A 15,616-nucleotide genomic window follows, 5' to 3' on the forward strand; every position below is an offset into this window, starting at 1 on the left:
TTTAAGACAGGATTTAGGTAGCCCAGGCTGTCTTTGAACTCCTGACCCTCCACTTCAGCCTTCAGAAGTGCTAGGGTTTACTATCACATCTGGCCTGTGTCATATTCTCAAGGAAAAAAAAAAAAAAAAAAAGAAAGAAAGAAAAGAAAATCAATTAATTTATTATTTATTTATTTTTGGTTTTTAGAGACAGGGTTTCTCTGTAGCCCTGGGTGTCATGGAACTCACTCTGTAGACCAGGCTGTCCTCGAACTCACAGAGATCCACCTGCCTCTGCCTCCTGAGTGCTGGGATTAAAGGTGCGTGCCACCACTGCCTGGTAAAAAATTTTAAGTAAAGTACTAGAACAGATGAAATTAACTAACAGTTCTATACTTGTTTTATCAAGTAAACTCAATTGGGGGGCAACAACTGAAAGAAAGCAGGGATGAATGGTTTCTGGAAGGCATTTAGTCTATGCTGTAACACTTACTGTAAATGTGTAGTCCTTAACTCAGTTTTGTTAAGGCCCAGTGTCAGGTGCTGTTCAGTGCTAATAGATCTTTAAGAGTAGTCAATAAAATTAAATATCAAATTTGGGCTACCTTAGATTATCATTAGTAAAATTGACTGTCATTAATAAAATGAGGATTATTTTGTCCATGTCCAGAATTTCCTCAAGAATTACCAGGGTTTGTTGCTATTTTTGTTTCTGAGACAGTTTCTTGCTATGCAGCCCAGGTAGCCTTGAACTCAAACTCTTCCCATCTTCTCCCCAGCACTGGGTTATGTATAGGCACTCACCACCACACCAGCTTAAGGAATAGTTAATTCTTTTGAGTCATTTGCTTCTCTTTGCTTTGTCTCTTCCTAATCGTATCTGTGAGAGGGTTTTCTATAAACGCCAAAGCCATTCTCAAAAGGCTTTGAAAGGACTGTGAAGTCTCAACGGGCTAAGGCAAGGTCTTTCTGCAGCTGAGGCTCTGACTGTTAACTTAAAGCCTTGACTCCTGTGGTCATTTTATAGTGTGGTCCAGCGTAAGAACTTGTCTAACCAATCCTCCCAAGTTTTCTCTATTACTTTTTCTGTCAAGGAAATTGTTAAAAAAGGAAAGATATTTTTAGTATTTTTCTTTTAAGTGATTTATAATTTTTTAAAGTCATAATGTAAAAGTATGTAATACTAAGACAGGTACCAGAGTCAACTTTGTTTCACCACCATCTTCATCAGTATTAATCTCCTCGGTGAATATTGCTATTAATAATAAAAAATAAGCCAGTCGGTGGTGGCGCACGCCTTTAATCCTAGTACTCGGGAGGCAGAGGCAGGCAGATTGCTGTGAGTTCGAGGCCAGCCTGGTCTGCAAGGCGAGTCTAGGACAGCCAAGGCTACACAGAGAAACCCTGTCTCAAAAAACAAAACAAAACAAAACAAAAACCCAAAAAACAAAAATAATAATAAAAAATAATGAGCACTGTTCATTTAAAAGTTGGCCTGTGAGTGCTCATTATCATGTTCTTGGCCGGTCGTGGGCAATCTCATTTCTGTGTTCCTCCCCCAATGGGTAGTGCTAGGCAGGCTGTCAGGAGAGAGGTACCAACAGTCTTACCCAGTTGTGAGCCTGTGAACTACAATGACCCCCGCAGCTAGATATGCCCCTGGGTGCAATAGAAGTACATGTGCATTGGGGGAGTGGTGGTAACCACTAGCTGTCTGATTAGATTTGAAGTCTGCCTAACTGGGGGAGCTCATGCCTGGTACAGTAAATATGCCTGAGAGTTGGAGAGGTTGTAACCCTTAGGGGAGGACCTACTCCTGTCATTTTGCTAAATTGATATAGCATCTACCCACCTTCTAAATAACTAGAGGTAGAGGATGAGGATGGGTTAATTACAATAAAATCTATTCATGTATTAAGAGAATTTTACAAAATACACGGAGCCAGGCATGATGGCACATTCCTTTAATCTCAGCACTTGCGGGGGAGGGGGGCAGCAAGGCCAGCCTGGTCTAAAAACAAACAAAAACATAGAGGTTTTATCATTCTTTGTGCTCTCTGTGTTGTTCTTTTCTAACTAGAAAGGTATTTTTTCTAATACTAAATGTTCATTGTTATGATTCTTTCTAATCTTTTTTTTTTTAACTGTGATTTCTTTGTTCTTGAATTTTTTTCTGGCTAGCTATAGTTATTTCACCCCCCCCCTTCATACACACACCTTATTTTCCTTCTACAATATGAAACACTAATAAGCATTTATGAGTATAGTTGTATTTTTCATTATTTGACTTAATTTTTTTTAACACGTTGGGTTACATCTCTAGCCATGTAGAACCCCCTCCACACACACAGTTTACACTCGCGACAAGTCCAGATGAGCCTCTCTGTCTTCCTGCATTTCGTAGCTCCGTTCATCCCTTCCCGCGTTCCATATCTCCGTTCATCCCTTCCCGCGTTCCGTAGCTCCGTTCATCCCTTCCCGCGTTCCATATCTCCGTTCATCCCTTCCCGCGTTCCGTAGCTCCGTTCATCCCTTCCCGCGTTCCATATCTCCGTTCATCCCTTCCCGCGTTCCGTAGCTCCGTTCATCCCTTCCCGCGTTCCGTAGCTCCGTTCATCCCTTCCCGCGTTCCGTAGCTCTGTTCATCCCTTCCCATTTGCTGCTCATAGGACATCTCTTGAAAGTAGTTCCTTAAATACTGTAGCTTTCCAGGAGATTTGTGAGGATTAATTAGTTGGCATCTATCTTATGAAATGCTTTGTAGAATGATTTTAAAGACATTTCATAAAATAAACTTTAAGAAATGTAAAAGTTGTTTTCTTTTGTTACAGAAAGAAAGGATTTGCTATTAAGTGGGTAGATGACACACACGCCCTGGGCATTTTCTCCAGTCCAATCACAGGTATCTGTCCAGTGACTTCGGAATCCTAGGTCCCTCTTGCTGTTTATTTTCTCCTGCTACTTGTTCTAACTTCCCACTGTTCCAGCCAATTGAAACTGCTCAGCCAGTATCTGTGGTAGAATAAACACTGGCTTTTTGGGCATATGGCTTGGTGCCCACATGTTCTCTCCTCTTCTCTTTAATCAGCATTTGGTAGTTAGAAAGGTAGGTCGTACTTCCGCTCAGGCCTTTTGCACACATAAATGTCGGGCATGATAAAGACCACAGTGAGAATAAATTTTACAATATTTATATTTTTTCCTTCAGACAAATGAATTTGAAATAGTGTCTCCAGTGAGATTACTGTAAGAGTTACTCTCTGAATATATGTGCACACATGCGTACTGTGGGCTCATGATAGAGCTTACGCAGAGGAATCCACAGCAGTCGGAGGTGCTGGATTGCGAGTTCTGTCTGGACCATCTCTAGAGCATGAATTTGCATGAGCCAGATAAAATGTTTTTGCTTCGAGGAGCAAAAATCTTTGTCCTTACCCAACTAGGTTATTATAGCAAGAAAGCAGCCACAGTGTGTGGTTGAGCATGGCTGTGTTTCATGAAGTTGTTACAGAAACAGAAAGCCCATTGGCTGGGTGAGGTCCTGTCCTAAAGTCAGCATCACTCTACTCCCTGTTTACATATTTTCTGTATTTTATGATTTTTTTTTCTTGCCTTGAAAACCAACAAACACAATTTTTAGGAATAAACGGTTTATAAGAAATAGCCCTAAATTTCCTTCTGCATCACTTGACTTTTTCATCTGTTCTTCCTTGCAGCTCGAGATGCTCTGGGTACTAAACATAGCATGGTGAAGATCCGGCCCTTGTCGCAGGCCACAAGAGCAGCCAAGGCCAAAGCTAGAGCGTGTGCTGGTGAGCCTACCACCTCTCTGCCTGTGTTCCTTATCAATGCTGAAGGTATTGTTGGCTCCAGCAGTTTCCCACGGTCCAGAGTTCTACAGACACCAGCTCTTTATGTCAGTACTTCTATTGATGTTTTTAAGGACAAAAAGAAAGCAGCCATGTTTGAAGTATGCCCTTTGGGCAACGGCTTGAGGTGGCTAAAGGGAAGTGGTACAGTAGCCAGATTCTGATTGCATCGCTACCTAGTTTCCCTGTTGCCGTTGTTGATAGAGACGCTGTAAGAAATTGTGTTAATGCAGCCAACACGGCCAGTGTTGTTTGCGTTTTGCTGTATAATTTCCGTGCACCATCATCTGTCAGTGCTGTATTAATTACTGCTGATACAGCCCTTGTTGGTCTGTTTTGTATGTTAATTACTGACTTAAATCACTTGGAGCTGTAGTGGTTTCTCTTCCTTACTGTTTCTTTCTCCTTTTTCGCAGAGTTTCTCCAGCCAGCAAAGGAGCGGCCTGAGACTTCAGCAGCCTTAGCCAGGAGGTTAGTCATCAGTGCCCTTGGGGTTCGAAGCAAACAGAGCAAAACTGAACGGGAAGCAGAGCTCAAGAAACTGCAGGAGGCCCGAGGTGAGTGTTCCCTGGTTCACTGTATTGAAAAGGAAAAAGGAAAAGAATGAAGACCATTCCATCTTGTCGCTTCCATTTTCAAGAAGCCCCTCAAATGTGTAGAAGTTGTTTTCAGGCCTTACATTGAGGATTTGTCTCCTGCTCACATACCAAGGCGTCTAATTAACTTACTGTTACTAAGAGATAGGCTCCAGCTTCTCAGCTCCTTCATGGCTTTTCTACAGTTTGTTCCAAACTTTAAAAAAAAAAAGACTTCAGTCGCCCAGAGCTTGTTTACTGTGCTTTTTCTGGGCCCATGACTGCTGTGACAGTGCCACGGTGCAATCAAATGGCTTAGATCTTTGGTTAGGAAGTAGGTTAAGGAGGAGTCAGCAACTGATGCTGGTGAGGGATTTTTGTCTTCTTAGGACAGTTTGGATAGAGTAGATTTACCTGTCTTCTGATTACTTTCTAACACCCACGAGCTCTCAGAAAATATTTCCACAGATCGGTAAGCAGGGCTTTTCTTTCTTATAGTTTGGAGTTAGGCTTAAAATATATCTTCTCTTTATAGGCTCTTGAATTCTAGATAAAGACTTGGACTTAAGCTTGACACAGAAGTATTTTTTTAAACAACCTTCAAGCTTTAGACAGGCTCTTTGTCTTTACCCAAGATCTACAGAATCAGTGAAAACAATTCTGAAAATTCCACTTACCAAAAAGTGACTTCATTTTTTCCTTAAACCAATTGGGGTTTCAAACTCCTTGTTTATTGCAAGTCTAAGAAGGCCATTAATACTTCCTGTCCACTACGCTTTGGTGATAGCAGGCAGCTTTCGGACTCTCAGCTGCACAAGCCAGATAACCAGTGAGTGAGAGCATCATGGCAGGTGTTACAGTTTCAGAATTAAACCCAACTAATTTACCTTAATGGTTATAATGAGGCAATTTTTTTTTTCCTAATGCATTGTCCATTCAAAGCTTTCTTATAGAGTATAGAGGAGGAATAGGATTGCTCTTGCTTTTATAGACGGTAAATAACAGAACTGGATTAAAGAGGAAAGTGCACCATGCCTAATCGTTTGTATTGGTTATCTCTGAAGGAAATGACTCTTGGGTGGTAACTACAGTTATCTCAGAGGACAAATAAAGGGACGTGGAGATGTAGCTCAGTTGTAAGGCATTTGCTTAGCATGCCCCAAGATGCTCGGTTCAGTTCCAGCACTGAGCAAAAGGAAACAGAAAAGGATGAGTAGAGGATAATGGCGGTGGTATCTAATGACTCCTTCTGCTGTGTGCAATGCCTTCCCAGTAAGTGCACCACCACCTGTGTCTACAAATACTGCAGCTCTCGCTTTGCTCAGATAACATCGTGTGAGTGTCTCTGGTTCTCGACAGGCACACCAGCATGCTGTTTCTCTTGTGGCATCTGTTTTAAATGCTCTGCTATCCAAAGGACATTTCTGCTGTGCAGTTTAAAACTGAGACTGTTAGCTGAGTGAGCACCCTATTGCTTTTATTTGTTTTTGAAACAGTTTTACTCTGTAGTCTTGGCTGGCCTAGAGTTTACTATGTAGCCTGGGCTGCCTTTGAACTTATGGCAATCCTACATTAAATTTGGGGTGCTGTGATTATAGATGTGAGCATCTCTGTTGCTTTTTACAATGAGCCTCTGTTTGTTTGTTTGTCTGTCTGTCTGTCTGTCTGAGGTGGTGCTCTCACTGTGCTGCCTGTGCTGAACTTTAACTTGTGACCAGCCTGCCTGATCAGCGTCTCAGCTCCCGTAGTAACTAGAACTCAAGAAGGCTTTGGTTGTAATTAGAGACCAATGGAATGGCTTCTTTCTGTATATTGATGTGTGTATTACAGAAGACTCTTCTACTGCTCTACAGCAGAGCTCTTCTGTAGAGATGGGGAATTCTCTGTGTAGTATTGAACATTCTCATGGAGTTGTACGGAGCACAGGCTCCTCACTTCGTGTGTTTGTTCCTCTCCCGTGGTGACTGTACGCACTAAGCAAAGCACAAAACAGGGATTACTCTGATATTTTAAGCAATTATTTTTCCTTTCCTTTCACTCTCCCACTGTTCTCTCTCTCTCTCCTTTTTTCCTGTGTGGTATTGAGATTGGACACAGGGCCAGTGCAAGGCAAGCACTCTGCTACCGAACCATATCCCAGCTTCTCTCATTTTATTTCTGAAGACTTTTAGTATAAGAAATGAATAAAAGGGTTTCGTTGAGGAAAGGGACTTTCAAGTAGTCATTTTGGTAGCACTGTCCTCATACTTCTGATGCAAGATACTGTCTTCAGTTTAGAGATGGCCCCATGAGGTTAAGTGACAATCAGTCCTAGGTTACCCACCTAGGAAAATGAGAGAAGGATTTGAATGTAGGCTTCTCTTATTAAAACTCATACATCTTTTCTGCCTCCACTCAGGGAAAATATTACTTTTGTAAATAAATGTTAGAAATCTCCAGAGAATGCACTACAGTAATAGGTAGTAACAGCTTTAACTGACAGAAACATTTTCTTTTGTCTGATTTAAATCTGTGTGGTAGTTAAACCTGTTTTTCTTCCTTTTTTCCTGAGTGGGAATCCAGAACATCTGGTAATCTGATAATCATTCTTTACTAGTAGCCTTTTACTCTAAAGACCAAGGGCAGATCACTAAGGAAATAACGAAATCTGGGCTGTCATAGAGCTGCTGCCATTTAACTAGCTGTGTGGCTTTAGCAGGTCTTTCACTCTTTTGTCCACTTTCCAACTAAGTGGAAGTAATGCTTGACCTACCTACCCATGGAGAATTTTTTGAGTATAACATAATTTAATGTGTAAAACGTTGAAAAAAGTGCTTTACATATTAAAGATACTGTTCTGTGTTATAGTGTGACATGAGTCAGTATTGACAGGAGTATATTATGTATTACCATTCGTCCATCACATGTAACAGGTGTTGCTGATTAGTCATGGCATCCTCCCTTGGCAAGTCCTCACATGCCCATTGCCAGTTGATCAGAATTAGCATGGACCAAAATCCATACGCTAATCTAACCCTTCTTTGTTCTGCATGAAGAATTCTATTGACTGCCAGGGTATTGAGGACAAAAAAAGATACATGGCATGTGTTCATTGTCTATATATGGATGGTATTTTGATCATGAATGTTATGGTACTCTAAACTTGATCCGCCCTGCCCCCAAAACAGTTGACCATACCTAATCTTTTGACATTTTCTGAAAGAACTTTTCTATCCTACTTGGACTCTCCTAACCTTTTAATGGAACAGCTTTTACCTAGATTGTCTAAGGGAGACTCACTAACGCTATTTCTGAAAGAGTTGAAGAGAAGGATGTGCCAAGTCATTTAAAGCAAATCATACTGTGTGTTCTCAACCACTGACTCATGCTGAGTGATGAAGCCACGTAAGCAATGGACTCAAGACAGGAATATCTGTAAAGTTTGTCCATGTTCGCTATTCCAAATATTTGATTGCTGATTAAAATTAGAAATGCATGCTGTTGCTTCTCAGAATAAGCTGTTCTCTCCTCTTCAAGTCTGCCATAATTTCATTTCATAACTTAATATCACTTCATGGTTAGGAGTAGGCTGGTTCTAAAAGGCCAGCATTTGGCTCATAGGCCCAAAGCAAAGGAAGCAAATAATTTGGTCATGTAGTTTGACTGATTAAATCACTGTGACTCTGAATCATCTCTGGATATTACGTGTTCTTTTATAGTAAAACTTATTTACCCATGGTAGCTACCTCTGGGAAACCTTACCCATTCCATTGTTTTGCAGTTCTGCATTACTGGCCATAATCAGATTTTCAGGGTATTTCCTTTTTTCCTGTCCTATTATTTGAAGTTCACTTCATTTCTAACCATATTATAAATGTGTGATTTTGTGTGTGTGTGTGGAGGTGTAATATTTGCCTAACTTTTTGTTGTTGCTTCTAAATAAGAGACAAAAATGTCAACATTAGGACTAACTGACCACGTCAAGTGTTGCTAAAATAAATAGCACATTGTTTCTTGAGCTTAATACACTGCAAATCATTCTCCAGTTAAATGGGTCCTGATGAGGACTGGGTTGCATTTTTCAAGTACACTGATGAATGTATAAATACTTGATAAACTTTGTTAGAGCCACGAGGCTGCTTACCCAGCTTCCTTCTCCTTGATCTACTGAGTCTGTCAGGGAATAAAGGATGGCAATTACATTTGCCCAGGCTTGTCTTTCACAAAGCTTGCTGATTATGACTCTGTAGGTGGCTACAAGTGGATTTTGTGATCATTTTTTAAGTGCCCGAGTAAATTTTGAAAGTCTTTCATTTGCAGCCCTTCTCTTTCCTTCCCTTTTTTGTCAAATAAAGCGTGACCTCAGTGTTCTCTTTTCAGACTTCAGCACCTCTCTTCCCTCAGTGAGAAGCAGCAGCTGAAGGCTCGCTGACTTGAATCACAGCTCGTGCAATGGGCATTTCTGTCCATTTATTTTCATCTGGGAATGGAAGTCTTCAGGGCCAGTTTATGTAAATGTTTCAGATTAATCATTCACTTGTGATGTTCTGTTCTCTCCTGGCTCCTTGCTCTTACAGCTGTGGTGGGCTGTTCGCTCCATGTGCTGTCCTGTTTCTGTGGGGCAGTGCTAACGATAGCTGCTCTCATGCACTACATCATCTAGAATCTTCCTATGATAAAGAGATGTGTTTCTTTCAGTTATTCTCTTCACATGCTTTTCCTTTTCTTTTTGAAGTTTTCAGACGTCAGGATAGTGGAAACTATGCTACTTACAAACACGGCCTGGGCTCCAGCTTTAGCCGAGTCACTGCCCTGTTCCTGTCTCAGAGGGGATTACCTCAAAGTCCCATTTGACCCACATTCCTCTGTGTTTCATATGCTTCATGCTTTCACTATTTCCTGCGCTTCTCAATTTATTTTCCTACTGTTACTAGTGTTTTCAAGTGTTACCACCGGAATTTACAGACATACGCACACAAATTAGGGGTTAGAGGATTTTTGTTGGCAAGCACTTAACTCTAGACATATTTCCAGATTGTGAAACTTTCCAGACTTTACAAAGATGGCACAATGTCTATAATATTTGTTTTATAATGCCAAAAGCAAACACATTGACACTGATAATTTCTTAAGCAAAGTGTGTAATGAGTCGCATTAAGTAAATGATATAGAGACCACACAGCCTCATGTCTGTTTGCTATCAGCAATGAACTTTGACCCAAACTTTAAAATAAAAGCAAAAGCTGTTTTCAGAACTGTTTTGATTTTGGACTCATGAATTATAGGTCAGTGATATTTTTCTATTGTTTATGAATAATCTTTCTGATTTGTTTCCTATATTAATAAAAAATTTGAGTTCTAGGAACTCATTTTCCTGATTTGTTTTTTCCTTGGAATTCACAACCAGTTTTTGATTCATTTCATCGAAGACTGCTTTGCATTTAAATCTTGCCTAACTCGTCTCTTTTAAAGACTCAGAACCATACTACATTCTTAGGAAATTGTGACACCTTTGGATAAGTCTGTTATCCTTGGCCTTGCTCAGGGAGAACCTCAGCCAACCCCAGCCTGCCTACTGTGCAGCTGAGTCCTCTGGCGTAGTTTGCAATTTGTTGGTCCTCAGTTTTTGCCTCATGTAACTTTGCTGCTATATTCAGATGATGCCACAAGATGGTGCCCAAATAGCAAGGAATTTCTCTCTCATTTCCAAGTGCCAGTCAACTTCACAGCCAATGTCCTTCCCCTTAAAGTACAGTCAAGTATACTTAAGAGATTTTGTAAGTGATTTTCTGATTTGGAAGATGGGCTGAAGTAGCAAGTGTTAATTTTAAACTCACCTTGATTTCTGTAATCCACCTGGTTCCTGCCTTGAAGAATCTTTTATAGACGTTGTCAATGTGGACAAGAACTCTTAAAAAGAAGCATTTACGGCTTATGATACACATTTTCCGGTATTAGGTGAATGGCTGTCAGCCATAAAGTTAGAACTAATACTGTGCACATAGGAGCTCTGTGGCCACACAGTAGTGTGTGCTGTGTGGGGAGCGCCCAGTCCAGTCAGGCTGGAGCTCCTGCCTCAGGTGCCTCTCCTGCTGTAGCTTTTTCTTTTTTTTTTTTTTTAATGAAAATGGAAAACCAAAACCAAGTTTATATTAAAGATTATTAAAGATGAATTGCACAGATTTATGCATTTTTTGTCTCAAAAACTGTCACTGTTTTTCTTCCATTTTATGCAGTCACGTTTTTCTGGAGTAGACTCTAGAGCAGTGGTTCTCCACCTCTGCATGGAGACTCTTTGAGGGTTGAAGGACCCTTTCAGAGGAGTCACCCAAGACCATCGGAAAACACAGACATTTACATTACAATTCCTAACAGTAGCAACATTACAGTGATGAAGGAGCACAAAAGTGATTTTTAGTTGGGGGTGGGGTCTCCACAACAGGATATTAAAAGGTCGCAACATTAGGAAGGCTGAGAACCACTGCTCTAGAACCCCAGAGTGCTTTTACAAAATACTTGCACAGTTTGACTCTAAATTGTTTCTGATTAAACTTAAGCAGGGAAATAGTGACACCTGTGGGATTCTGCTGCTAGTTGAACAATTTGGAAGACTAAAGCATATTGGTGGCTCAGTTGTTAAGAGCACTAGCTCAGCCAGGCATGGTGGCACACGCCTTTATTCCCCACACTCAAGATCGCTGTGAGTTCGAGGCCTGACTGGTCTACAAAGTGAGTCCAGGACAGCCAAGGCTATACAGAGAAACCCTGTCTCGAAAAAAAAAAAAAAAAAAACAAAACAAAAACAACAACAACAAAAATGGGGGCTGGAGAGATGGCTCAGTGGTTAAGAGCACTGTCTGTTCTTTCAGAGCTCCTGAGTTCGATAACCAATAACCACAGATGGTGGCTCCAACCATCTATATACTGAGATTTGATGCCCTCTTCTAGCCTGCAGGCATATATGTAGATAGGACAGACATATACATTAAATAAACAAATAATCTTTAAAAAGAAAAGAAAAAGAGCACTGGCTCTTTCAAGGACCTAGGTCCAACTCCCAGTACCCAGCTCATCCAGAGGACCTTGGTTCAGTTTCTAGCACCCATGTCATGGCTCAGACCATTTGTAACTCTGGCTCCAAAGGATCCAATGCTCTCTTCTGGCCTCCAGAGGCACCAGGCATGCAGGTGGTATGTAGACACACATGTAGGCAAACTCTTATACATACAAAAAGAAAAAAAGAAAAGAAACATCCTTAATCCCTATTGAAAAGTTATAAAAAAGATCAGTAAACAAGGGATAACGGGCAGTTATTTGGAAACACCAAACACGCCTCAAAGGTAGACTTAAGTTCCTACTAGCAAGAATATAGCTAGTTCTGCTAGGTTCTGGCTTACCAAAATAGCCTTGGTGTTTTCAGATCTTTCTTTATTATTCAGAAATCAATATCGGGGGTCTGGGAAAATGGCTCATTGTGTCACTGAGCCCAGTAACCTGAGTTCAATCCCCAGGCCCACCTGGTAGGAGAGAACTGACCCCCACAAGCTGTCCTCTAACCCATATGTCACTGTGGTGTACATGCATACACGTGCTATAAAATACTTTTTACAAACTGAGGAGTGCACGTTACCGTGGGTGTCTTAGTTTGGCTTCCTGTTGCCATGGTAAACATCATGACCAAAACCAGCTTGGGGAAGGAAGGGTTTATTTCATCCCATAACTCCCAGGTCATAGTCTTTACTGAGGGGACTTGGGGTGAGGCACCTGGAAACTGGAACTGAAGCAGAAGCCATGGAAGAATGCTGCATACTGACTTGCTCCTCGTGGCTCGCTCAGGGGTGCCATTGCCCACAGTGGCCTGAGCCCTTCCAGATCAATTGCTGATCTTAAAAATGCCCCATAGACTTGCCTATCAGGCAGTTGACTGGGGCTGGAGCTCAGTGATACAGTTTGTATTTTAATATGTAGAGCCCTGAGTTTTATCTTCGGCATGACAAAAAAAGGGGGGAAAGGGAGAGGGGGGGATAGAAAAGGGGGGAGAGGAGAATCAAGGATAAAAATGTCTTATGTGTCAATTCTGTAAAGTACTTGGGAAGGTAAAAAGATGTTAACCTCTAGAATCAGGTGAAAGGTCATCAGGAACCACACCTGACTCATGGATAAAATTGGTCTTGTAATTTGATTAAAGGAGGCTGTGTGAAACATGTAATCGTATGATTAACATTGGCCTTTTATTTACAGAGAGAAAACGGCTAGAAGCCAAACAACGGGAAGACATCTGGGAAGGCAGAGACCAATCTGCGGTTTGAACATCACTTAGTGAGGAATGAATTAGGAAGTGTTTCATATTCTGGAGACAAGAGGATCTTTCCAGCACTGTGTACGTGTAGATGAGCATGTTAAAAGGAAACGTGACCAAGACAAAAGACTGGAGGGTGTGGAGAGAACGAGGAGCCCTCTCCTCACGCCTGCATTCAGAACTGTCCACTGTGGTAGGTGTTAAAAGGAACCATCATGTGGGAAGAAAAATGGAAGAAGGGGCTTCTAAGAGTCCTCAGCGTGGACAGGTCATGTTATTGTGGGTCATACTCCTAGGAAGTCTGAAGCAGAACAGAGGGTCCCAGCCTGCACTGATAGAGGTTGGAGGCCCACGTGGCAGGGTATTCCTTAGTACTCACAAAATTGAGAAGAGCAGTTTTAGGGACAGCGGAGAGCAGAGGAGTAGGAAGCAGTTCATGGAGACAGAAGTGCCTGATGTACTTGCCACATACAGAATCTGCATTGCTGGCACCAGAGCTCTGCAACCAGTGACCCACAGCGCATTGTGGGTATCTGGACCCCTGAGTTTGTCCTAAGCTTGGTGCCTGGTACTGCTCCAGCCGCACAGCATCCTTCCTCACAATAAGCCAGTCCTAGGGAGCAGAGTGCCAGCTCCAGTTAAGCAGTAGTACGTTGTGAGAGGGAGAGATTAAAGACTGTTTTATAACATAAATTATTCTGGTGTTTATAAATTCCCCCCACCCAAAACCTAACAACAACGGGAGAAGGAAAACCTGTAGGTGAGCTCTCTAACCTTCATGTCTCTGCTGCTGTGCACAGTTTAAACAGGTGCTACTTTGATCAACCCCCAGTTAGTGGGGTGCTCACCATCTGTTCTGCCCCGCGGTAAACTAACTGACCATCCTGGCATTTCTGTGTGGCAGCTTCTCTTGCCTTGACCTCCTTATGCACCTTTCCTCCAACCTCTTGCCTTTTTCCATAGCTGTCAAATGTGACACCCTGCAGGAAATATCTGGCACACAGCATGTTCTTGGTACGATCTTAGCCTGAGCCAGAAGCACTTGGCAAGCAGCACCAGACCATCCAGTCCAGTGATGAGCCGCCAGGTTGAAATAAACACCTCTAGGCAGTGAACAGTTTCCAGAAGGACATGGACAGGTCAGAGCCACCAACTCAGGCCTTTTCTGTCTCACATCTGCCTTCTTAGTGGCTTTGGAAAGTAGTTTGGAGCTGAAGACATGATACTGCTAGTCTTTAAGGTGCTGAAGTGGCAGGAACTGGTGTCATTGTGCTTTCAACTAGGGCAGAAGCCTCTTCTTTTTATGCCCATGACAATGATGGATTATTAGCTTTGTCTAAAACATGGTAGGACGGGACTCTTCAAATACCCCTCAGATGACACTGGCCTCGCGAGTCTTAGTCCTGGCCTGCCTATGTTGCTAGTCCAGTCCTGCAGCCCTGTCACAGTTCCCCAGCATTGTTTCTCTCATTCCAGGTTTGCTTTTCCAGCGGTCCTACACAGTGCCACCATTCCACATGTGCCACCATTCCACAGTGCCACCATTCCACATGTGCGAAATACGTTGTTCTCTCGGTCACCTATTTCCACTTACTTGGCTCCACTTGTAGGGCCTGTGCTCTGCCTTCATAGAACATACTCTCTAATATTGGTAGGCCTGCTTGAACAGTGGGTGCATTGAAAGAAAATGCCAAGGATTCCAACATTGGCTTTTATTATTAATAATTTTATGCTATATGTTATTTTATTATAAATATACTATAATAATATATAATGATAATTATAAAAACATGTTATTTTATGTTATTATTTTTATACATTCTATAAATTCCTGGTAACTGTGAAAGCCAGAAGAGTATGACAAGTCTCCTGGGACTGGAATTATAGATGGTTATGAGCTACCATTTAGATGCTAGGAATCGAGCCTGGATCCTCTGGAAGAACCATTGCTCCAGCCCCAGCATTGCTTTATACTGAGAGATACTACTAAGGTACATACTTGCCATAGCTTTGGTTTTTGTTCATTTTTATTTTTTTCAAGGGAAAGGTTCTCTGTGTATCCCTGGCTTTCCTGGACCTGCTTTGTAGACCAGTCTGGCCTCAGACTCACAGCAGTCTGCCTGCTTGTGCCTCCCTGAGTGCTGGGATTAAAGGTGTGTACCACCACATCTGGCTACTTGTCATGTTTTGACACTCTTCGTGTCAGACCATGGGCACGCATCTACTGGGCAGCATTTACCTCTGGGCTACACTCCCAGGCTATGTGTGGGTTTTTAAAGTCTAAGATTGACCTTGAGAATGAAAAAAAAAAAAAAAAAAGAAAACGAAAAAGTGACTACTCTTGTCACTTGTCTTTGGAAGTATTTCCTGTTAACTGTTTAGTGCCCTTCCGTTAAAGGCATTGCTAATAATCATGTACAGCCCCATGTTTATTACTCAGTTTTTAAGTAAGTCTCATCATTCCCAAAACATTCTTCTCATTCTGACAGTGGTGTTCTAGCAGCCTGTCTCACACCTGCTGATTAGGCTCTTTAACTCTCAGGATTATTCATCTAAACAATCTTAGAGAATAGTTTTTAAAGTCAACATTTGAAAGTTATGGGGCATTGCTGTTTTACTCCTAATTGAAAATGTTCTTTTCCTGTGCATTATTCCGGTAGTTGGGGATGCTGTATATTAGCCAGAGGTAAGACGTCCCAGCCATGACCCAAAACAGACTGCCTCAAGCTTGTCCATGTAGGGTCAAATCCTTGGTTATATCTAAACCGAACTTTCATAAGGAGTTAATGGGAGAGCACTGCACTGTCTGATGGGACAGCCCCCCCTAAGATAAGGAGAGCGGATGGACCGGTGTAGCTGCTGTGAAAGCAACGCTAGCTGTTGGGAACAGCGTCTCATACTCCATGTATGTTTTG

At 41.9% G+C, this 15,616-nt stretch overlaps 1 protein-coding gene across 2 annotated transcripts in view; it reads left to right on the plus strand.

Annotated features, from left to right (window-relative positions):
• The window catches only part of R3hcc1l (R3H domain and coiled-coil containing 1 like), a 76,312-nt gene extending 63,578 nt beyond the window's left edge, over positions 1–12,734 (plus strand). Inside the window, exons 4-7 of one of the 2 annotated variants that reach the window (XM_051146584.1) lie at positions 2,811–2,881; positions 3,696–3,791; positions 4,265–4,405; positions 12,644–12,734. In XM_051146584.1, the coding sequence (XP_051002541.1) occupies positions 2,811–2,881; positions 3,696–3,791; positions 4,265–4,405; positions 12,644–12,711 (376 nt within the window). In that variant the 3' untranslated portion in view covers positions 12,712–12,734. The remainder of the gene's footprint in view (positions 1–2,810; positions 2,882–3,695; positions 3,792–4,264; positions 4,406–12,643) is intronic. The other variant, XM_051146585.1, reaches the window with a different exon arrangement.
• The last annotated feature ends 2,882 nt before the right edge of the window (positions 12,735–15,616 follow it).

The sequence above is a fragment of the Acomys russatus genome, chromosome 5, assembly GCF_903995435.1.
Source record: "Acomys russatus chromosome 5, mAcoRus1.1, whole genome shotgun sequence".
NCBI lineage: Eukaryota > Metazoa > Chordata > Mammalia > Rodentia > Muridae > Acomys > Acomys russatus.